The sequence below is a fragment of the Mytilus trossulus genome, chromosome 11 (assembly GCF_036588685.1).
Source record: "Mytilus trossulus isolate FHL-02 chromosome 11, PNRI_Mtr1.1.1.hap1, whole genome shotgun sequence".
Classification (NCBI taxonomy): Eukaryota; Metazoa; Mollusca; class Bivalvia; order Mytilida; family Mytilidae; genus Mytilus; species Mytilus trossulus.
In genome coordinates, this window is record NC_086383.1 from 54,118,457 (window position 1) to 54,142,421 (window position 23,965).

The following is a 23,965-nucleotide window of genomic DNA, read 5'->3' on the forward strand; positions in this document are numbered from 1 at the left end:
CCTGTCATAAACAATATTACCTAGGGGCAATATCCCCGTAGTTAATCCTATTGATTTCCAAACACAAGTAAACCAAACTATGACACAGTAATTAACAACTTGCAGATATTTTCCATGAACAGTTTTAATAAATTTTAAAAAGAAAATTATCGCTGATAATTTTATATATTTTTATTATTGATTTAATTAAAATACTTGTATCTTTTAAAAAAAAAAAAAACACGTGTTACATTACAATGTTTATCGCAATTCAACACTATACTAGAACTGCATAACATAACCGGAAATGAACATCCGACTCCATACACATTTATCGGGATTATTTTTCGTTGAATTCTTAAATTCGTGATTCGCTGTGACCCACGAAACCCACGAAAATTGGTATACCACGAATAAAAATGAATCCACAGTACATCATAGTACCACCTGTTACACTTGTTTATTATTACACGATTTGTTATGCCAAGTTATGTCTTTGGCCCAATTTCATATTTCACTGAACATATTTAAAAAGCTGATAATTGAAAATTTGACCAATATCAATATACGAAGTAAAAATGTTCTTTATGAAGAATACTGTTTAACTCATTTTATAAAATACACCTTTGACATCAATTTTACGTTCCACTGAACAGGAACATATGCGAGCAGGTCATGGTGTCCTATGGGCACATATTCTTGTTATCAGTTGAATTGATAATGGGTACAATATAATAAGATAAAATGTCTACCAGACAAGGTTTCAGACATTTTCCTCCTTTTCTGAATATTTATCTTGGTAAAGTATATACCTCTGGTACCTCAGGTTCTTTCAGTAACAGATTGACTATGTGAATAGCATGACTGTAAGGTGTGTATGTTCATCTGGCAGGGTTGATCAGAACTTGGTCTCGTGTTCATGGTTCATTGGTAAATGTAAACATGCAGTTTATGTTTAGGTTGATATCTCAGATACTCAAAGCAAAAGGTCAATTATATTTGGTAAATGAAATGATTTTAAAATGAGTATATTGTTAAAACTTGGTATGCATATACATGTATGCATGCATATAAAAAGTACATGCGTCTTGTTTAATATAACAATAAGTTTGATCCTTGTCCGTCTGTACGTACGTCCGTCCGTCCGGATTATGATACATTGTTTGTCAGGCTATCTCCTCTTACAGTTTTGGAGGTACAACTTTAATACTTTGTAGGATGTTCATACACTTAACGGAGGTGTGCATGGCCAAAGAGTTTTGATTTTTTTTCAAATATTCTGAAAATGAAAGGTAGTTGGACTTAGTGATTTTGTTGGTACAAGTTGCATAAAGAGATCATGGTTTGTCCGGCTATCTCCTCCTACAATTTTGGAGATACAGCTTTAATATTTTGTATGATGTTCATACACATAAGGGAGGTGTGCATTGCCACTGGATTTTGATATTTTTCAAATATTCTGAAAATGAAAGGTAGTTGGACTAATTGATTTTTAAAGCGATCATGGTTTGTCAGGTATCATATGGTTTTTTGAACCCCCTGAAAAGTGAACCCAGGGTCAAAATACCATATGGAAAATTGAACCCGGGGTCATTATACAGCATGGTATTTTGACCTTAGGGTAATTTTCCCATATAGTATTTTAAACCCCACCATGGATAATTGAACTCCCCTGTTTTAGATAAAACGTGTTGCAGATTATCAAATGTACAATATGTTGGCTATGAAATTTGTTAACTTGGAGGTGTATAGGAGGGGGTTCAATATACCATGGCAGGGTGGTCAAAATACCATGGCTGTGTAAAATTTTCAAAACATCCTTTATGCCACGTTTTTTTAATTTGTTGGTTTACGGATTTTTCGCATAAAAAAGTCGGGTCTGTCGGTCGGAAAAAAAAAGAAAAAAAATATCTTTCAAAACAAAAAATACGCAAAATAAATATATATTTCACCTTACTAACAAAATGTTGGTCTTATATGCTGTTTTGTCATCATTTCTTAACATTAAGTTTGTTGAAATATTATTGATCAGTGATCATGAACATCGCATGACATCGTTTAATAATTTCCTGTAAAAAAGGGGGTTGCACGGACAAAGACGAAATTAAATCGTCATTTCACAAACAAGGAAAACAGATTCGCGTAGCTCTCAATCAATTCCAGAAAACTTGGTGAATAATGATCTTCAAGCACAAAAACTGATAAAGAAAAAAATATAAAAACGTCTTACAAAAATAAGTTTCAACACACGTGTCGAAAAACGTAATAGACTCGTCCACTGGAAAAACGACAATATCGGGTTAATCAGTTGTCATGCAATCCGGTTTTTATCCCAATGATCGATATTTTTTGTTATCTATGAAACACGAAAATTTCAAATGATTTGTTAATATTCAGTACTTTAATTGATGTATTCCACCTGTCCACATTTGGACAAGTCTATTTCTCTGAGATGATACATCTTACGGACTGATGACAAATAAGGGAAACGAACTTATTTTGTAAGTGGTTTTAAACACAGGTTTCGTTCCACAAAATTATTTGCGCAAAAGACATTTCAAGGTCAGTTATATTTGATTTGTCTATTTTTAGAAACGTAAATTGGAAGTTTTATTTTTCACAACAGAAAGTGTTACAGTCAACTTTGTTAATGATTAATGCATTTAATTTCATAATAAAGAAAATTTTAATTATTTTTCAGGGATAATGCATTTAAAGGGGTCGGCGGGGAATAAAAAAGCATGAAAAGTCAATTTTATTTTTATTCTGAAAATCGGCAAAATCGGGTCGGCGGATCCGTAAACCAACAAATAAAAAAACCGTGGCCTTATAGCATGTTAAAAACATATCAAGTACGTAGTGAAGTTTTATGGAATTTTTCATTTCCGTTCCCTTACTTTAGCTTGCCTCAACCAAGGCATGTTCCTTGATAACGTTATATGCTATCGGGGGCATCATCTGTATCCCATGAACACATTCCCCATTCATGTTACCTACCATGGGAAATTGACCTCCTCTTTTTGTATGTGTGATTTTCAAGCTACATAAAGCTTTACAATAATGTATAATGTTCTAATAATTATCTAGAATGAAAAGAACAGGGGTTTCAATTTACCATAGCGGTATTTTGACCTCGGAGTCGAATTTCCATTGAATTCAAAATACCATCTGACACAGGCTATCTCCTCCTACAGGTCCTCAATGCTCTTCAACTTCGTACTTTATTTGGCCTTTTAATATTTTTTTTGGTTCGAGCGTCACTGATGAGTATTTTGTAGACGAAACTCATGTCTGGCGTAAATAAAAGATTTTGGTCCTGGTATCTATGATGATGTCCTATTGTCAGGGAGAAAGGCGGGGTGGCATTGTCCATATCTAGTTTTTGCTAATGTCAGTTTTTTTTGCTATTACTATAAGCAATATAGGTCAACTGTATATATGTTTGGAATGAGTTTTATGTGTTTTTATTCGTCTGAAAGCTTTGATCTGCAATGTGCATGCTGATGTGAAATCATTACTTTGTAGATATGTTTCAATTGTGGATGAACTCTATACATTGCTACTGTACACTTGAAGAACAGAAACATAAAGCTGAAAGAAGTAACACAGAAATGGAGGAAAATACTGAGCCAGGAAACACTAATATTCTTGGACCACCAGTGATTCTTATTGGTTCACATAAAGACAAAGTTCAATGTTCAAAGGAAGGAAAGGTATGTTATAATCATGTACACATAGGTATATGATATCAAGTTATCTAAATCAGGGGATGGGGAGACAATGATGTTTATGCCCCTGCAACTAAAAGTTGGGGGGATATTATTTTATTATTTCATGATAAGTGAACAAATGCCCTTCTGTAGGAAAACTGGCAAACCTAGTCAATCAGGATCAGAAAATAACGTATCAACAATCAAACAAACAAACTGTTTGTCATCTATATTTGATGTTAAAATTGGAAGGTACTGGTGGTCTTCAGAAGAAATCCAACTGACATTGACCGTTCATAGTTCATTACGTATAGGAAAGTGTTCGTAAGTAAGATATCAACCACAAGAGCACAAGCCAATCTTACAACCTTAACTATTGGCCATGTTGAAAACAATGCTCATTTAACTTGGCGTCTGTCGTTCGTTAAATTTTAAATGAAATCGTTTCGACTAAAACATTGAAACCACTAGGCCCATTAGAGCCACACTTGGCCACTATAATTATTGAGGTAGCTAGTTTAAAAAACAATTATATAAACACACATGTTCAGAATGTCTCGATCGGTCTACTGTCCATTTCGTCTTAAACCGTCAGAGAAGTTATGTATGAATTAATGTGATAACAATCACACTCAAAAGTGTAAGTATTAATTGAAATCACATCCACCTTGTTGTCAATCTAAAGTGACAACAGTTACTTTCTTTTTTGAAAAGGTGTTTTAGTATAGCCATTGTAAAACGCAGCCTATAAAACTACTTGTATACTCAACTTCTGATCTCACTACTATACATTGTGTATATATACCTATAGATACTTTTGATCTACAAAGTGTTCTGTAAAATATGTCTTTAACGTGAATGATATAGGATTTATAATTTGTATTTTTGTCTCGCCTACATCAAAGTCGTGGAAAGTGAGACATACGGATTGCTTTGACGGTGACGACGGCTGTGGCGACGACGTCAACGTCTACGACTGTTAAGTTTTCTGCTTAGTTTGATAGGAACTCCTTGTGATAGATCATTGATATTTATAATAAAGTTGCATTACTGTCAATACAATCCCCTTATGATCATGGTCAAGTGAATTTGAATTATTAGTAATCTTAACTGTTACGTTTTTAAAGGCAGTGCTTTAAGGCCTGACTTTTAAGTCACGAGGTTCATCTTTTCATACGCAATCTTTGCAGGGGGTCTTTTGGCCAGAAATAGATCCGAAAATGTTCGAATTTCTCCTCTTCTTTTTATGGTATAATATGGTTTTTGTTTCTTTCATTTACATTGGGGACTAAAGAAACGATCAGTGTGTATTGTTCGTTTTTTAGAACTTGTTATTAGTGTGTATTTTGCATTATAAGCAGTCAACCTGACTACAAACTATCATTATGTGTATTCCGTGTGGAAAGAGGTCGGGTCAATTTCGAGTGTTGTCTGACATCTAAAGTTTCTTTAATTAGTTCAGACGTTGATATAACAATGAAAAGTCGACTGAACATGATTAATATTGCATCTTCTATAATTCAAAGCGGAATTCGGTTAATGAACGAGAAACCGTAAAGCGTTTTCAATTTCGGTTCTAGTTATGTATGTTGTCCACGTTTTATCCTGGTTCCCGGTACTACGTTCCGGGTATTAGCTATTTGATATATGTGATGTGTAACATTACGATCGGGTACCAGCCAATCTACGTGTGTATGTGTACATGATTTCCCACCAAAATGACACTTCCGGCAAATGACGGATAAAACCTAATCGACGATCCCGGGTCAATGGACAAAGCCAATGCAATGTTACGCGACTCGGGTTCGCATACTTATTTTATATATTTTGGTAATCGATCTATTTCCGGTATCATGTAATATTTATCGTCATGAACATTGATGTTTTTACTTGCTGAACATTTGTTTCTCGTACATAAATTAAACATCTCTATACGTTTTGAAATTAATTTTATGTTTTTGTTGGATTTCAACTTTGTCTTGTGTATTTTTTTACTTGTCCACGGGCAACCAAGACAAAAATAATTACTTGTCCGGTTGTTCAAATGTACAAGTCGGGCATAGCATTTCCACACCCCTGGTTATAAAACTTTTTTTTCAGGGCACAAACCCACTTTAAAGAGACTTGTCTACTGCCATACCCATCCTATTTTCATGCACCATTTGCAAGCAAGAGACTGAATGGTTTGCAAAATTAAAAATCAGGACGGTGTCCAATTAAAACAAAAGAACTAAACTGGATGAATATTGTAGGAGAAATCTAGAGGAAAGTTTTGATTTGTGAAATTGGTTTTCCTGAAAAGTCATTCATCCTAGCCTACAGAAAGGAACTATATATTTAAATGTCCACCACCAACTGACGAGCTAATGTTGAGCTTCACATATGGAATTACTCAAAAACCAATGTCTATGTTTTCAGCACAGATTTCACAAGTTATGACACAGCTGTGCTTTTTTTTATACTTGTTAAAGAGTTGTATACTAAATTTTATTTTTTTATCAATAAATATATATTGTGTCATTTAAGAACTTGTATTTTGCCAAAAGATGCATACTAGTGAATGAAAGTGGTGCAGTTCATTTTGCTTTGGTATATAGAATTGAATTACAATTGTTCATGTTATTGGAATGCTTATAAAAATAAGGAGATGTGGTACAATGTATTTGATATTTAGTGAGTTTATCAAGCAAAAGTGAATAAGAAATAGGTATAAGCAGTTACAGGTACTACTGTACAATCTCAAACAATGAGAAAAACTCATACCGTAAAGAGAATTTCATATTTACAAGCAAGTTTTGTTTTTGCGTTAAATATTTTCTTCTATTGTTTTAATTGCAAATATGGGAAGTGGTTAAAATGCTAATGAGACAGCTGTTATGGCCACATAGCCTTAATTGAAATTTTCTTTTTCATTCATACCGGTAGATTTTGCCTGGAGTTAGAAACATATCTGCCAACTTTTCAAAATGCACATGGGGGTTTTACGTGAAAGATGGTCCATATAGTCATACAAAACCTTCAAGGGGGCCTTCAAATGGAAGCAGGACAAGTTGCCCCACTGGCTAATCGCCCCACTTTTTAAAAAACCGCCACAAACTGATTTATCAAATCGCCCCACATGTGAAATTGGTTAAATCATGTTTAATATTACTCCTGCCAACTCGCCCTACTTATAAAAAAACAGTAATATTTAGATTAATATATATACAATTAAACATAAAAACTCGCACCACTTTAATGAAAACTAATCTACACAGAATACAAAAAAAACGAAAATTCATTTAATTACTATTATTGATATATACTGAGATTATAATTCTAAAAAAAAACTGATTGTTGAAGAATAACTTAGTTTTGAAGCTTAGTTATTTGCATAACAATAGAAAAGTAACCAGTTAAATGTATCAACATGCAATATAAGGAATTTAACTTATATTCAATGGAATAACATCTTTTTCCATAAGTGGGTCGAGTTGGCATTACTTAATTCATCCTGGTTAATAATATATTTATCTAGATTTCACCCATTTCCATTAGATGGGACCAGTTGGCAGGAGTAATATTAAAGGGATTTAACACAGTTCACAAGTGGGGTGATTTGGTAATCCAGGTTGGGGCAGTTTTTTTGTCGAGTCTGCGACTTTTGTCGCAGAAAGCTCGACAGGGATAGTGATACGGCTGCGGCGATGTTAGCTCAGTTCTTAAAAGCTTTATAATTTATAAAAATTTTTGTAATGTTAAATTCTCTCTTATTATACATGTAAGTAATTGGATAACTATATTTGGTATGTGCGTACCTTGCAAGGTCCTCTTGTCTGTCAGACAGTTTTCACTTGACCTCACTTGACCTCAACCTCATTTCATGGATCAGCGAACAAGGTTAAGTTTTGGTGGTCAAGTCCATATCTGAGATACTATAAGCAATAGGTCTAGTATATTCGGTGTATGGAAGCACTGTAAGGTGTACATGTCCGACTGGCAGGTGTCATCTGACCTTGACCTCATTTTCATGTTTTAGTGGTTATAGTTAAGTTTTGTGTTTTGGTCTGTTTTTCTTATACTGTTTGCAATAGGTCTCCTATATTTTGTGTATGGCATGGTTGTAAGGTGTACAGGTCTACCTGGTAGGTGTCATATGACCTTGACCTCATTTTCATGGTTCAGTGGTTTAAGTTAAGTTCTTGAGTTTTGGCCTTTTTTTCTAATACTTTATGCAATAGGTCAACTATATTTGGTGTATGGAAATATTTCATGATTTACATGTCAGTCGCACAGGTTTTATTTGACCTTGATCTCATTTTTTACGGTTCATTGCTCAGTGTTAAGCTTTTGTGTTTTGGTCTGTTTTTCTTAAACTATAAGCAATTAGTCAATATTATTTGTTGTATGGAAGAATTGTAAGCTGTACATGCCTACCTGGCATGGTTTATCTGACCTTGACCTCATTTTCATGGTTCAAAGGTCAATGTTTAGTTTTCTTGGTTTATGTTAAGATTATGTGACAGTTGTAATAACGCTTTATTATTAGGACTATCAACAGAATATCAATGATTAGTAAAGAAGGCGAGACATTTCAGTGTGTGCACTCTTGTTTTTAAAGTGAGGCGAGTTAGTGAAAAAGTGGGGCGATTTGTCATGGATTCCCTTCAAATATATTCTAATGTGGTTTTTGGCTTCTTCGTGCATTAACAAGCTCATAGCCATTGTTGAATTAATTGTTTTCCTTAAAATAGTCGACAAAATTGCTCTCACAAAATTTCCATTTGGGAGCCTTTAGCTCGATGGGGGAAATACTCTGCAAAAACTGACAGTTGACAGGTATGGTCATCAAAAAAGTTGACATGTTACTATGTACATTTACCATTATGTTACTTGATGTCCTTGCTATACACACAGTACAGAGACTAGTCAATCTTTGAACTATTTTTTATGGGAGTCATAAAATATGTGTATACAATCAATAATTAAAAATAATCTATTTATATTGAAAAGGAAAAGTTCTTATATGTCTAAAGAAGAGGGACGAAAGACACCAAAGGGACAGTTAAACTCATAAATTTAAAGCAAACTGACAAGGCCATGGCTAAAAATGCATTTCATGGGAGGCACAGAAAATATACTGTAAACAGTAGACTAGATATAGGTGAACTAGGTACAAAAGAACTCTAAATCTTAAATTCTACAAACCACCTCTGTTCTTTGGAAGATAATGATATAACTGGACTAGAAATACACACAACCTGTAATTAACTGCCTTTACAGCGCTTTCGCGCTTTGATCTGCTTAAGTTACCCTACTAAGATCTACTTGTGAAAGATCTATAACAGTTGTAATTATATGAAATATAAATCATAAAACGTTGTGGCAGGCAATGCTGACCCAAAACAAGACAGTTGTAATGATATGAATTAAAGATCATAAAATGTTGTCGCAGGCAAGGCTGACCCAAAACTAGGCAGTTGTAATTATATGAAATAAAGATCATAAAATATCTTCGCAGGCAATGCTGACCCAAAACAAGACAGTTGTAATGAAATGAATTAAAGATCATAAAACGTTTTGGCAGACAATGCTGACCAAAAACAAGACAGTTGTAATTATATGAAATAAAAATCATAAAACATTGTCACAGGCAATGCTGACCCAAAACGAGGCAGTTGTAATAAAGTTTTAAAAATCGTAAAACGTCTTGGTAGGCAATGCTGACCCAAAACAAGACAGTTGTAACTATATGAAATAAAGATCATAAAATATCTTGGCAGGCAATGCTGACCCAAAACAAGGCAGTTGTATTGATATGAATTAAAGATCATAAAACGTTTTGGCAGGCAATGCTGACCAAAAACAAGACAGTTGTAATTATATGAAATAAAAATCATAAAACGTTGTCGCAGGCAATGCTGACCCAAAACGAGGCAGTTGTACTTATATGAAATGAAAATCATAAAACGTCTTGGCAGGCAATGCTGATCCAAAACAAGACCGTTGTAATTATATGAAATAAAAATCATAAAACGTTGTGGCAGGCAATGCTGACCCAAAACAAGACAGTTGTAATTATATGAAATAAAAATCATAAAATGTTGTCGCAGGCAAGGCTGACCCAAAACTAGGCAGTTGTAATTACTGTATATGAAATAAAGATCATAAAATATCTTCGCAGGCAATGCTGACCCAAAACAAGACAGTTGTAATGAAATGAATTAAAGATCATAAAACGTTTTGGCAGACAATGCTGACCAAAAACAAGACAGTTGTAATAAAGTTTTAAAAATCGTAAAACGTCTTGGTAGGCAATGCTGACCCAAAACAAGACAGTTGTTACTATATGAAATAAAGATCATAAAATATCTTGGCAGGCAATGCTGACCCAAAACAAGGCAGTTGTAATGATATGAATTAAAGATCATAAAACGTTTTGGCAGGCAATGCTGACCAAAAACAAGACAGTTGTAATTATATGAAATAAAAATCATAAAACGTTGTTGCAGGCAATGCTGACCCAAAACGAGGCAGTTGTACTTATATGAAATGAAAATCATAAAACGTCTTGGCAGGCAATGCTGATCCAAAACAAGACAGTTGTAATTATATGAAATAAAAATCATAAAACGTTGTCACAGGCAATGCTGACCCAAAACGAGGCAGTTGTAATTATATGAAATAAAGATCATAAAACGTTTTGGCAGGCAATTCCTACCCAAAACAAGACGGTTGTAATGCTATGAATTAAAGATCATAAAACGTTTTGGCAGGCAATGCTGACCCAAAGCAAGACAGTTGTAATTATATGAAATAAAAATCATAAAACGTTGTCACAGGCAATGCTGACCCAAAACGAGGCAGTTGTAATTATATGAAATAAAGATAAAACGTTTTGGCAGGCAATTCCTACCCAAAACAAGACGGTTGTAATGCTATGAATTAAAGATCATAAAACGTTTTGGCAGGCAATGCTGACCCAAAGCAAGACAGTTGTAATTATATGAAATTAAAAATTCATAAAACATTGTCGCAGGCAATGCTGACCCAAAACAAGGCAGTTGTAATTATATGAAATGAAAATCATATAACGTTGTGGCCGGCAATGTTGACCCAAAACAAGACAGTTGTAATTATATGAAATAAAGATCATAAAACGTCTTGGCAGGCAATTCTGACCCAAAACAAGACAGTTGTAATAAATTTAAAAGATCGTAAAACGTCTTGGCAGGCAATGCTGACCCAAAACAAGACAGTTGCAATGATAAGAATTAAAGATCATAAAACGTCTTGACAGGCAATGCTGACCCAAAACAAGACAGTTGTAATTATATGAAATAAAAATCATAAAACATTGTCGCAGGCAATGCTGACCCAAAACAAGGCAGTTGTAATTATATGAAATGAAAATCATATAACGTTGTGGCCGGCAATGTTGACCCAAAACAAGACAGTTGTAATTATATGAAATAAAAATCATAAATCGTTGTCACAGGCAATGCTGACCCATAACAAGACAGTTGTAATTATATGAAATAAAAATCATAAAACATTGTCGCACGCAATGCTGACCCAAAAACAAGGCAGTTGTAATAATATGAAATAAAGATCATAAAACATCTTGGCAAGCAATTCTGACCCAAAACACAACAGTTTTAATTATATGAAATAAATATTTTAAAACATTTTGGCAGGCAATGCTGACCCAAAACAAGACAGTTGTAATGATATGAAATAAAGTTCATAAAACGTTTTGGCAGGCAATGCTGACCCCAAACAAGACAGTTGTAATTATATGAAATAAAATCATAAAACGTTGTGGCAGGCAATGCTGACCCAAAAACAAGGCAGTTGTAATTATATGAAATAAAATCATAAAACGTTGTGGCAGGCAATGCTGACCCAAAACAAGACAGTTGTAATTATATGAAATATTGATCATAAAAAAACTTGGCAGGCAATTCTAACCCAAAACAAGACAGTTGTAATTATATGAAATAAAATCATAAAACGTTGTGGCAGGCAATGCTGACCCAAAACAAGGCAGTTGTAATTATATGAAATAATGATGATGAAAAATCTTGGCAGGCAATTCTGACCCAAAACAAGACAGTTGTAATGATATGAAATAAAGATCATAGGATAGGACAATTCCATCCATGAACTGCAGCAGAAGTTTTCGTTTGTTTTATTTTCCTTCTTCTAAAACTAATTGCTGTATAGTTACGAGCGTCCAAGACAATTAACGACATAGCCAACTTTAAAAAGATGGTGGAATAACAATAGGTGCTTTGAACTTTCATTGTAAACTAGGGTCCAATTGTGTATCAAAACGCTGATTGAAGTCATATTTTGTAAATTTGTATTTATAAAACAGTCAAAATTCTAATCTTGAAATTATGTATGTGTCTTTAATATCAATGAAACAGCAACCCATCAACATTCGTATGTTTGTATTATCGGAACTATGGCATACCACTGATGTATGAAAGTATATGAAAGTTGTTGATATCATGCTTCATTGCACATTTCCTTCAATGGGGAAAGTTCTTTCGTAGATCAATACCAGACTAAGCGCTCTTTGTCCATAGTTAAAGCACGAAAAAAAAAAAAAAAAAGAATATAAAAAAATGGAAAGCTTAAATTCCAATTAAAAAAACAAACTTGATCTTCCTCAATAGATATAGGAAGATGTGGTGTGAGTGCTAATGAGACAACTCTCCATCCAAATAAAAATTTAAAAAGTAAACCATTATAGGGTAAAGTACGGCCTTCAACACAGAGCCTTGGCTCACACCGAACAACAAGCTATAAAGGGCCCCAAAATTACTAGTGTAAAACCATTCAAACGGGAAAACCAACGGTCTAATCTATATAAACAAAACGAGAAACGAAAAACACGTATATATTACATAAAAAAACGACAACTACTGTACATCAGATTCCTGACTTAGGACAGGTGCAAACATTTGCAGCGGGATTAAACGTTTTAATGGATCCAAACCTTCTCCCTTTTTCTGAAACAATAGCATAACATCACAACATAGAAAAACATACGATAAAATATCAATTGGCAGACTTAACTCAATCAAAAAACGTATGATTACACAATGAACGAATAAATTTGATCTGCGATATCTGAATACAAATGCACAGTAAATTATATATTAGAGACAAACATTCATGACCAAAAAGCTAACAAGCAAATTCAAACACAGGACATCACTGAGAAATATTTAACCAATCAATGTTCACTTTAGAAAAAAAAAACGTTTTTTTTATAATCTTGAAGTTTATACAAATGTTGAAAATTGAAGATATTACAAAAAATCAAAGATGACCACAAACAATAACGCGTGTTAAGGAATACTATGCGATAATTTAATTATCAAAGATTCTCTTCTTTAATATTCAACCATTAAACAGAAATGATTTTTATATATCATGTATTAAATGAAGAGTATGGACATTAAAATACTATCAGTATATGTCTTGTTCAATGTTATTTTTAATAATAAATCTAGTATATAGTAAAAGCAAACGACCTTACAATGCATAAGTATTGGCATAAAATTATCAATTTTTAACAAATTATTTCACAAAGAAAGATTCACAATTAAAACATCAAATGCTGATGATAAAAGGAAGTGACCCACAACGCACTTACACGTGATCTCATGCTGACCCTGCAAGATCATTGACCAATAAGAAAGATGAACTCCAATCATGCATTGATAAAATGGTCTTTCGAGAGATCTCATTGTAGTTTTATTTGCTGCAACTTGTTTAAAGCCTTTTGCTGTAACGAAAAAGGAAAGTATGCTAGATACACTTACTGGAAATGTGAGGATATGATTGAAGCTTTACATTGTCTGCTAGATAGCATTTATGTACGTTTCGGCAATAAAGTGTATCGTCAGGTTGTAGGTATTCCTATGGGCTCTAACTGTGCCCCTTTAATAACAGATTTATTTCTATATTGATAATTCTTTTTTTGGCTTTTAAAAAGATGTCAGTAACTGCGAGTACTCTCAAGTCGTATTTTCTTGTTAATTCGATCTGTTGATACTGTTAATAATGTGTTCTTGTTTTTTTTATATTAATATGGATCTTGTCTACATACTAGCTTTGATTATTCGGAATATTTACTAATTTTCACTTCTTCGTACTACATTTGTATGAACATCAAGATTAGTCTCCTTAAATATGTACAGGGAATTTTTTGCTAGCTCTAATTGTATAGTTTTATTGTTGATATATTTTTTATCTAGTGTTAAATTATGTATTTATATGACATAACTTTCTTGGTATTCCTAAGTATTAGAAGAATTTTATACACATATTGTAAACAGCAATAATGTTCAACAAAGTAAGATCTACAAATAAGTCAAATGACCAATAGTGTCAATAGACCCCTTAAGGAGTTATTGCCCTTTAAAGTCATTTTTTAACAATTTTTCCTAAATTTTTGTAATCTTTTACACAAATCTTCTCCTGAAACTACATGGCCAAATTTAACAAAACTTGGCCACAATCATCATTCGGGTATCTAATTAAAAATGTGTCCGATGAACCCAGCCAGCCAACAAACATGGCCGACATGGCTATAAATAGATCATAGGGGTAAAATGCATTTCTTGGGTTATATCCCTGAAACTAAAGCATTTAGAGCAAATCTGACATGGGGGTGAAAATGTTCATCAGGTTCGGTTCTATCTGCCCTGAAATTTTTAAATGAATCAGACAAGACGTTTTTTTGGTTGCTACCCCTGGATTGGTAATTTTAAGGAAATTTTGCAGTTTTTAGTTATTATTTCGAATATTATTATAGATATATATAAACTGTAAACAGCAATAATGCTCAACAAAGTAAGATCTACAAATAAGTCAATTATCATAATTGTCAATTGAAGCCTAAGGAGTAATTGTCCTTTATAGTCAATTTTTAACAGTTTTTTTCGTAAATTTTTGCAATCTTTTACAAAAATCTTCTACACTTAAACTACTGGGCCAAATAGCATTAAACTTTAACCCACAATTGTCAATATGGTATCTTGATTGAAAAATATATCCGATGACCCTGTCATCAAACCAACATTGCCGACATGGCTAAAAATAGAACATAGGGATTAACTTTACAAGTCTAAGGGGAAATTGTAAAAAAAGAAATCATATGGTCACACAATTGAAAACTAATTTAAATAATGATAAGGGGTCTTCAGTAACTATTGTAAGTCTACTAGTGAGACGACCTGTTTTTAATTAACTACTGGGCCAAATTAAACCAAACTTTGCCTCAATCATAATATTAGGGTATATAATACTATTTATTATGATATAAACAATATTTTACGTGATTTCCAAAACCAGATGAGATACAGATGAGCGGCACAGGCTCTATAGAGCCTCTTGTTTATGGGCTTTATTGTTATTTCAAAATATATTGCTTATATATGTTAGATAATATATTGGAATAGTTGCGATAACATTTACTAGGAGTTGTATCCCCTGGAAGGTAAAAAAGCAAGATTTACTGTAATATAACTTATTGCCAATACATGGTTAAGAGACCAAAGGTCTTATGATATCAGGTCTTTGCTTGATGACCTTGATGACCTTGAAATTGAGGTCAAGGTCTTTAGTTACTTTGGCGTTCTATTTGTTTACTCTTGCTCTAACTTCATATTTATACATTATAAAACCATGGTACTTTTGTATTAATTAGTTGCATATGACCTTGAAAACTCCAAACAGACAGTAGCTATTTTTTGTACTTATTTAAGATCAATAATATAGAACCATATTTTGGGGGGAGGGGGGTCAGTCAATGTCAAGTGAACTATAATATTATTCCATCAATGATTTTTTTCAAACCAGAAGTAACAAATTATTTCCCTCATTTCAAACAAAAGTTTGTAGAACGATATATTTCAATATAAGACTTTAAAGAATGGGTTGCAAACAAAAGTAAAGCTTCTAACCACGTGTTTTTGCAATATTGAATAGTAGTCTAAGGCAGATGTTAGAATTGTGATGTTGCACGTTTCGAATGATGCACTGTAAATGTAACATTTCAGAACATGGCATTTATACTGAGCCAAAAAAGTTTAGCAATAAAAATGTGAAATTTTATTTTATTACAAAATCATAACAACATAAAATTTTAATAATAAAAAAATGGAATTATGATATGTCAGAAGCAACATGAATGTTAATCACTCACATTCATTAGGATTTTCTTTGTATGGAGCGCGGGCGGGACAAAATGCGTAAATGAGTATAGTGTTTCTCAAAATCAATTTCTCAACCATGCCCTAAGTGCCCCAATGAAGGATTGGCAGGCACATCAGCAGCTTCCCTTAGTCAATGCACTACTTTTTTTAGCCGGAAAAAACTTGTCACGTGTTGACTTAAAGCGAAGGAAGCGCTCTTCCCTTGATGATAGTTTTGTTTTGTCTACGAGATATCGACCTATCCTGTGCAGTTGTAATATGTCGATATCTGTTTGTTAGTCTCTAAACTGTTGCCTTTTGCACATTAAATCGAGCCATGATGTCAGCAACCCTCATTCCGGCATGAACCATTTCAAGACCTTTCTGACTGTCATTTTCGGGGAGGCCTGGTTCACGCCCCATGCAATTTTTTCAAATGTGTTTGTGTTTTTCTTACCAATGGTGTGTTTCTGAACGTTAGTGAAAAAGATTTTTTTAATATCGTTTTAAATGTACAGGTACAGAAGGTAAAACATCATTTACACGTGCAAAGCTGAAATGGCGCGAAATCAATAAGCAGAAAAAAAGTACGACTGTTTTAAATTACAGGTAAAACTAAGGATAATATCAATGCTGTTTAAATATTTTTTTCAAAAAACAACAAAAAAAAAAGTGTTGCTAAACTTTTTTGGCTCCGTATATATCGAATGTTTGAAGTTTAATTTAATTTTATGCCAGTCAAAGTTTTAATGCCCAATATATACATTACTAGTGTTTGTTGACAAGTCTAAAGAGATTGAAGACGAGAAAAAATTTCCGGCAGACTTAAATATTTTTGGAAACCCAATATACATGTTTCTAATAATTTAGCTTAACTCTTGTTCATGTATGGCCAAACAAGCATCCCAATGTCTGCCTTTTTGTACAAATTAGTAATTGTATGCTTTGCAATCATGCAACTATTCTAGTACATTATGAAAGTGAGGCTTATATGTTCCTTACAAATTGAAATATATTTTGCCAACAGGTCTTGCAAGAAAATGAAAATACCCTGTATGTACACTGAACAAAATGTGCGCATCCTCTACATGCTCTAAAACAATTAAAATAAAATGTAGAGGGGAAGTAATATGAGGACTTGAAGTGACAAAATCATTGAGTAGATAGAAAGTGCTTTTTCATTCCCTTCTGCACTATTCTGAATTATACTCCTCAATAATAAAGATTATGCAGGAGATACAATTTAAGAATAAGTGATAGAGATTTCTAATGGACAGGGCAGAGGTTTGAAACAAAAAGTAGGATCCTAGTTTGAATTGTTCTTGGTGTTTGACTAAACAATTTATAATAAGTTGATTTTTGTCTCGCCTTGACGGAGGCAAAAAGCGAGACATAGGTATACTGTTTCCGGTGGCGGCGGCGGCGGCGTCAACAATGTATAAGTTTGTGATAAGGTCTAGTTAAAATGGTGAACAACAAGAGGTAGGTCAATCTTATTTGGTATGCAGTTGCATTAGCATTGGCACATCTAATTTCCATGGAGATTATTTGGCCCTGTCCCCTCAGTCATGGTCTATTGACTTTGAAACTTTTGCCCATCTTACATGTATTAGATTGTGATTATGTCAGTTCAAGGTGACCCTTAATGGCAGGCCATTAATTGGTATTCAGTTATATAAGCATTTATAGCACATTTCATTTCCATGGAGAATATTTGGCCCCGCCGCCTCCATCATGGTCTATCGACTTTGAAACTTTTGCTTAGTTTACATGTATTAGTTTGTGATTAGATCAGTTAAAGATGAACTGCTAATGTTAAGTCAATGATAATAGCAAATTTATTGGCATTTGCAAGAATCATTTCAATGGAGATTATATTAGCCCACCCCTCAAGTTCATGGACTTTGAAACTTTTACATAGTTTTCAAGTTAATGTTAATGTTTGTGTTTAGGTTTGTTTAAAGGGAACGACTTGTAATAGGTCAATGGTATTTGGTATGCAGTTGTATTATCATTGGTACATCTCATCTATTGTGTAGCCATGTACCTCAGTCATGGTTCATTGACTTTGAATACTTGCATAACTTATGTAACATTTTAAAGTATTGTTATTTTAATTTCAACATTTGCATCATCAAAATTACAAAAAGGCGAGACATATTTCTGTGATAACAGTTTATTGGTTTTAGAAGAACAAAAATGGTAATCATTTTAGGTTAATTTAGATAATCAGTATAATTTTATAACTTTATACATTGTTATATGTTTGCATATCTTTGGTTTTGTAAATATGAAACAAGGATGGCAGTACTTGAAAATTCCTTATATCGGTTAATAATAATAAAACTCTGATCTGCATGATAATGATATATTGACATAGTTTCCATTGTCTTGTTGCAACATTTTCACAGACTAGTAAAAGACCATATTATATTTTATAGATTGAGAATGCATGTAAGGATCACCTTGATAGATTTGTCGACGACATTTCAGATGATGCATGTAGACATATAAGGAAAGAATACTTCATTTCAAATACTGAGGATGATGATCAAGTGTTTAGGCAGATGCGACAAGATATCATCAACTTAGCAAAAACAATGTCGATTTGGAATAAAAGCTATCCATTAAAATTTATTCAGATGGAAAAGTGTCTTCAAGAGAAAAAGAAGGAGTTGCAAATTCCTATTATGGCTCTCCGTGAAATTCAACACATCTCTACTAAAATGCCAAAGCCATTAAATGAAGATGAACTCAGATTGTTTCTGGAATTTCACCATGAGATCAGAGCATTGGTTTATTTTAAGGATCTTCCCGATTTTATCATTTTAGATACACAGTGGTTATCTGATGCTTTTAAATGTATAGTCACAGCAGAGAAATTTCAGTTAGATGTAAGCAGGCATAGATTGAAGGGAAAATTGAAGGATTTAAATGTCAGAGGAATATTACATAGCGATATTTTAAAAGGTATCTTTAAAGATAAAAACAACATTTTGTATAAACAAGATCAACATAAAGATGATATCCTGAATATTATGGAGAAATTCGATATTATCATACCCGCACCTAGAGAGAGTCTTGATGAAAAGGATTGCTACTATGTACCTTGCATGGTCAAATCAAAACCAGAAAAGGACATATATGAGATGTTCAATGTGACCAACGATAACTGTAAGAAATCCACCTGGTTATGTTTCAAGTTTATGTTTCTACCACCACATCTTATTAATCACTTGATTGCTTCACTGAGCCGGAAGTTTAAAATTGCAGAGTTGGATGCCACTGAACAAAAGAAAGGTCAAATTGCTCTTTTCAGAGGTACTGTTGTCTTTGAATTGCACAAGAGTACAAAACTGAGAAAACTTATTTTAATGACATGTCCCAATTTTATTCAGATTCAGATTTTGGAATTCAAAAAAGAAATTAAAAGAGGTATGTACAAAGACATTGCTGCCTTCGTGACAGAGGAAATAATCAAGATAATAAGTAGAAGATTCAAGATGTCAAATGTAAAATTTGAGAAAAAGTGGAAATGTGGTCTTAAAAAACCAGAGTCTGTTACAGGGTTGAATGATTTTAGTGAAAAACAGATTATAAAATATCATTGTGAGAAATGTCAAGCAACCCACAAGTTCACTGATGAATGGTCAGATCTACAAAATGAATCGCTATGTGTAAGTGAAAAATATAAATATAACATATATAGAAACATTTGATTGTTATTCTCTATCTGGAGAAACTCATGAAAGGCACCATGTACGTGTTTAATTAGCGTTAGACGGTAGTGGTTGTTATTCTCTTTACATGTATCTAGAGAAACTCTGACATTGAAGACAAAATATATAAGCATTAGACCCCAGTGACTTCCTAAAAAAAGAGTTTGTCCATTTTTTATAAATCAACCAACTACAATACAGTTCACTAAAATAATAATATAAAAAACATAGGCCACCAATGAGTTTATTTTCAGTTTTAACGTAAATACATGAATTTGAAGCTAGAAAGGGGGAGATAATTATGTTCTATATACATGTAAATAAAAATAAAGTACGTTCTATATACAAGGAAATAAAGTACGTCATCTAGAGCCACATAGGAATATGCATGAATATAAATACTTGTCATCTATCATATACTAATTAGAACTGCTGGAAATGTTTTTTACTTTTGAAAAAAGGACTAAAATATCGTCCTCCATCTAAAATAGATTGGAAACAGTGTCGCCAGGTCACAAAAGACGCTCTTTCATCATATTGTAAAAAATGGTGTAAATGTATGAATGCTGTGGATATTCGAATATCATACTTTGAAAATAATTCATAAATAAATAAAAGAGAACATAATCAACTATTTCTATAATAAACGAACTTTATGAACTTTCAAAGCTGTTTGGGTTTGTACTGGCCGACACAGCAGCCAACAAAGACCTTAAACAAAGAAAGGACCCAGGAATAGTTATTATTTGAGGGACCATACTGTGTTTATTGTGTTAAATCAACAGGTTTTTGTTTGCTAGAAGTGAAATATATTTATAGTATTTCAATATGTTTAACTCGTTTTTTTCTGATTTCAAAAAAGTATCTGTAATGCACATGTGACACATATCCAAAAAAAAAATTTTTTTTTTAATTCTGATTATTTAGAAACAATGGCTGTAGTTCATTGTAGTTGTATGTAATGAATTATACACCATCTTTCTATGTATCTTCTGTTTGTGAAAAAAAGGTAACTTTAAACGGTGATTTTTATCTGATCAAAATTATCAATATAATTAAGGTGACTAAACAGCAGAAAGAAAGACACTTGTACATTGCTTCGTCAATTGATAATGAATGTACTGTGGAAAAAAAAATAGTTGAATAATCTTATTAAATTTATTTTGAATGATTGATAGAACTAAATAAAACTAGAATAGGAATCAATTTCTGTATTAAGCATCACTGAACACCATTTTTCTTACTTTTACTATTTACTTCCTTTCAGATCACCAAGGAAGAGTTTAATTTTACAAAAATGGGAATGATTGTGCTTAATATTCTTGCTGATGTTTTATATGATTTACTCAAACAATCTAGACCAAACCTGCCTCCGAGGAGTGACTGTGATATAACATACTTGTACAGAGAGCACAGGAATCTTAATAAACATATTCCTAGTAATTTTTGGGGCGGGACATGGCAAACTATTCAGAATACAGACATAGCTATTGGAGATGATATTGAGCGCATACGACTTACAAGAAATGAACTGCAACACTCTAAAACATTTAATCTCGATGAAAATCGTTTTAGTGATTTATGCAATATCATTGGTCATCTTTTGAAACGTTTTGATAAAAATATCAAACCAGTAAGTCGATATACAGATCGACTAAATGAAACATTAGCTAAAACTTGCTCTGAGGAGGAAGTTATATCATTTGAAAACGACTTGGTAAGTATGCCATATAGAGTCGATTTCCAACATGTTTCCAAGCCATGTTAACAGTCTGTACAAAGTGAGGAAGTATTTTGGCATATTTTAATGCATTTTTGCTCGTTACGGATATTGACTGTTTTTTCAAACTTATCCTTCAAAAGCAAATGCATATGTATATAGCATTATCATGGTTATGTGATTAGGTATGATTTTATGTTCAATGTGATAGATGCATTCACCAAACTTATTTTATTTAGTGAGCAGACATCATCTATATAGCGAAACATGAAGATAAAGGATAATCCTAGCTTTTTAACATTTGTCTTAGAAGCTACTGTACAATATGCCTAAGTTATAGTGCATTAATCTCAATATTAAGGGGGGAAATAATGACTGAAAGCAGTGTTCCTTGGTTGCTGTCTGTCCTTTCTTATTTTTGTTTATTGTTGCGTCATAAATTAAAATCAGGCCGTTGATTTTTCTCACATTTTTTCACATTTGTCCTATCAGGTAGGATCCTTTAATTTAAACAGTATTTATTATTGAAAATTATAAAAATGAATCAGTCAGTACAATGTCACATAGGCAGCCAAAAAACTTTAATAAATGTATATTCCGAACTGGACCTTCATAGCTGACTGTATGGTATTGGTATTGTTCATTATTAAAAACTATAGCAAGCTAGAAATATAGTTGATTATGCTCACGCCATTCAGTTGAAAGTTGTCTCATTTGCAATCATACAATAATAAATACTGTTAACCTATTTAAACCGACATGACAAATTTGAAGCAATGTCAGCGAGAACATTCATTCTAATAAGTCACTAATATTCTAAACACATCAGAAAAATGTCTACATTCACCTCAAAAGCTAACCAAAACCTTTAAACAGACTTATTCAAAAGGGTTATAGATACGATAGTGCGAGATTTTCTCACTGCGTTAAAGACCCATTGGTGGCGTTCGGCTGTTTTCAGCTCTTTGGTCGGGTTGTTGTCTCTTTGAAACATTCCCCATCACTCTTAATTTTATAATTGATTGCTTTGGTTATTTTGCAAGAAGAAAGGCCTGTCTTCACTGTATCGGATTTGCCTGTATGTTTGTTTGTTAGTAATTATACCTGGTGTTGCTTGTACTTTTAATCAAGATATCATTTTATGGGATAGCAATTTTATCAATGGTGATTTATGGAACATTTTTAATCTGCGTTTCAGTCTTTTTTTTATTATAATGAAGACTATTGACTTGTGTTACACATTCGGATATGTCATGTATGTTGGTTCTTTTTAAATTTTGTTTTAAGTTAGTTAAGCAATTCTTTATCAACAAAAGGCAATGTTATATTTGTCATTTGGTTGTTATCTCACTGGTGAAAACACAATAACATTATTATTGTTCATATTATGTCAACTTTTATCAGTAAAACTCTTTCATTTCAGTTGACATGGAACTGAGATATGATTTGCATTCAAGGCAATAATACAGAAAATGGTAGAAAAATTTACCGATGGCAATCCAGCGAGGTATATCAACAGGGACGATACCAAGCCTAATTATTTAACAATGCGCCATTGTATGAACAGAAAGAAAAAAAAACTATTTTTGTGATTTTATTTTTTTCATGTCGCCAAATTACCCTTGTCCTTCATTATCCGTGGTATTAACGTCAAAACCCGTAGTCAAACCGTTGTGCATCCGTATCGGATCCGTATCTGACTACGGAAACTGCATTTCCGGGATCATTCGTGAGATTTATTCCGTAGTGGATCCGGCGAGGTGATCCGTGAATCTGTGACCTAGGCATAAAAGTAATTTTTCAATGTATTTAAAAACAAAGTGAATTGCTTCCTGCTAACCATTTTATATTACTTGTATTACACGGACACCAGTACCATGCTTAATTTATAGTGCATTAAATCAAATTTGTGTTATAAAGAGTCCTTGTTTCGCGATGTTTACAAGTAATTCACTCTCCAGTCTATTTAAGATGGTAATAACCAATGATAAACCCGTTGTTGTATTTAAGATGGTAATAACCAATGATAAATCCGTTGTTGTATTTCTTTTACAGATGTTTAAAGACTGACCTCTGAATTTCAATCACTACGGGTCGTTGTCTTAAGTTTGTTTGTTTTGAGCCGGTCAAATTTGTGTACTGGTCGTTTTGACTATTCAAAGCTGATTTATATGGTAGGAGCATGAGTGTTTCCACTGCGTGACAAATATTCAAAGCTGATTTATATGATAGGAGCATGAATGTTACCACTGCGTGACAAATATTCAAAGCTTATTTAAGGGAATACTAAAACTTTTCAAAGAGGAGTCGCATAAAAACTCTTACCTTGTATTCAAAGAGTTTCTTCTCCTTGACCAGTGTTTTTCTTTCCAATCGACGACACGCTATTGGCAAACACAACGAAATATCTTTGAACGTTCATGATGTTGACCACTAATGAAATTAATGTTATCCCATTATCCTTTAGATTGAAGTGAGTTTGTTGATTGGTTGAAGGTCCAGTGGCAAATATAACATTCATATATAAGACGATGGAGTGGTTTGGGGTTAGATATTTTAGAAAAAATATTATTTCCGCGCTTTCGTATTATTCAAAAGTTTTGTTTTTCTTTTCTACTTGTTCATTTGTACAACCATGTCCGG

The 23,965-nt window shown here is 33.0% G+C and overlaps 2 protein-coding genes across 2 annotated transcripts in view; both read left to right on the forward strand.

Moving 5' to 3' along the window:
- The window catches only part of LOC134690165 (uncharacterized), a 97,334-nt gene extending 78,820 nt beyond the window's left edge, over positions 1-18,514 (forward strand). The window contains exons 16-18 of the mRNA XM_063550142.1: positions 3,505-3,692; positions 18,325-18,438; positions 18,476-18,514. Coding sequence (XP_063406212.1) covers positions 3,505-3,692; positions 18,325-18,438; positions 18,476-18,514 — 341 coding nt within the window. The remainder of the gene's footprint in view (positions 1-3,504; positions 3,693-18,324; positions 18,439-18,475) is intronic.
- Positions 18,515-18,555: 41 nt separating this feature from the next.
- Positions 18,556-23,188, forward strand: LOC134690463 (uncharacterized). The gene is made up of 3 exons (XM_063550435.1): positions 18,556-19,560; positions 20,870-21,319; positions 22,746-23,188. The coding sequence occupies exons 1-3, from the start codon at positions 18,574-18,576 to the stop codon at positions 22,758-22,760; spliced, it is 1,452 nt and encodes a 483-aa protein (XP_063406505.1). The 5' UTR covers positions 18,556-18,573; the 3' UTR covers positions 22,761-23,188.
- The last annotated feature ends 777 nt before the right edge of the window (positions 23,189-23,965 follow it).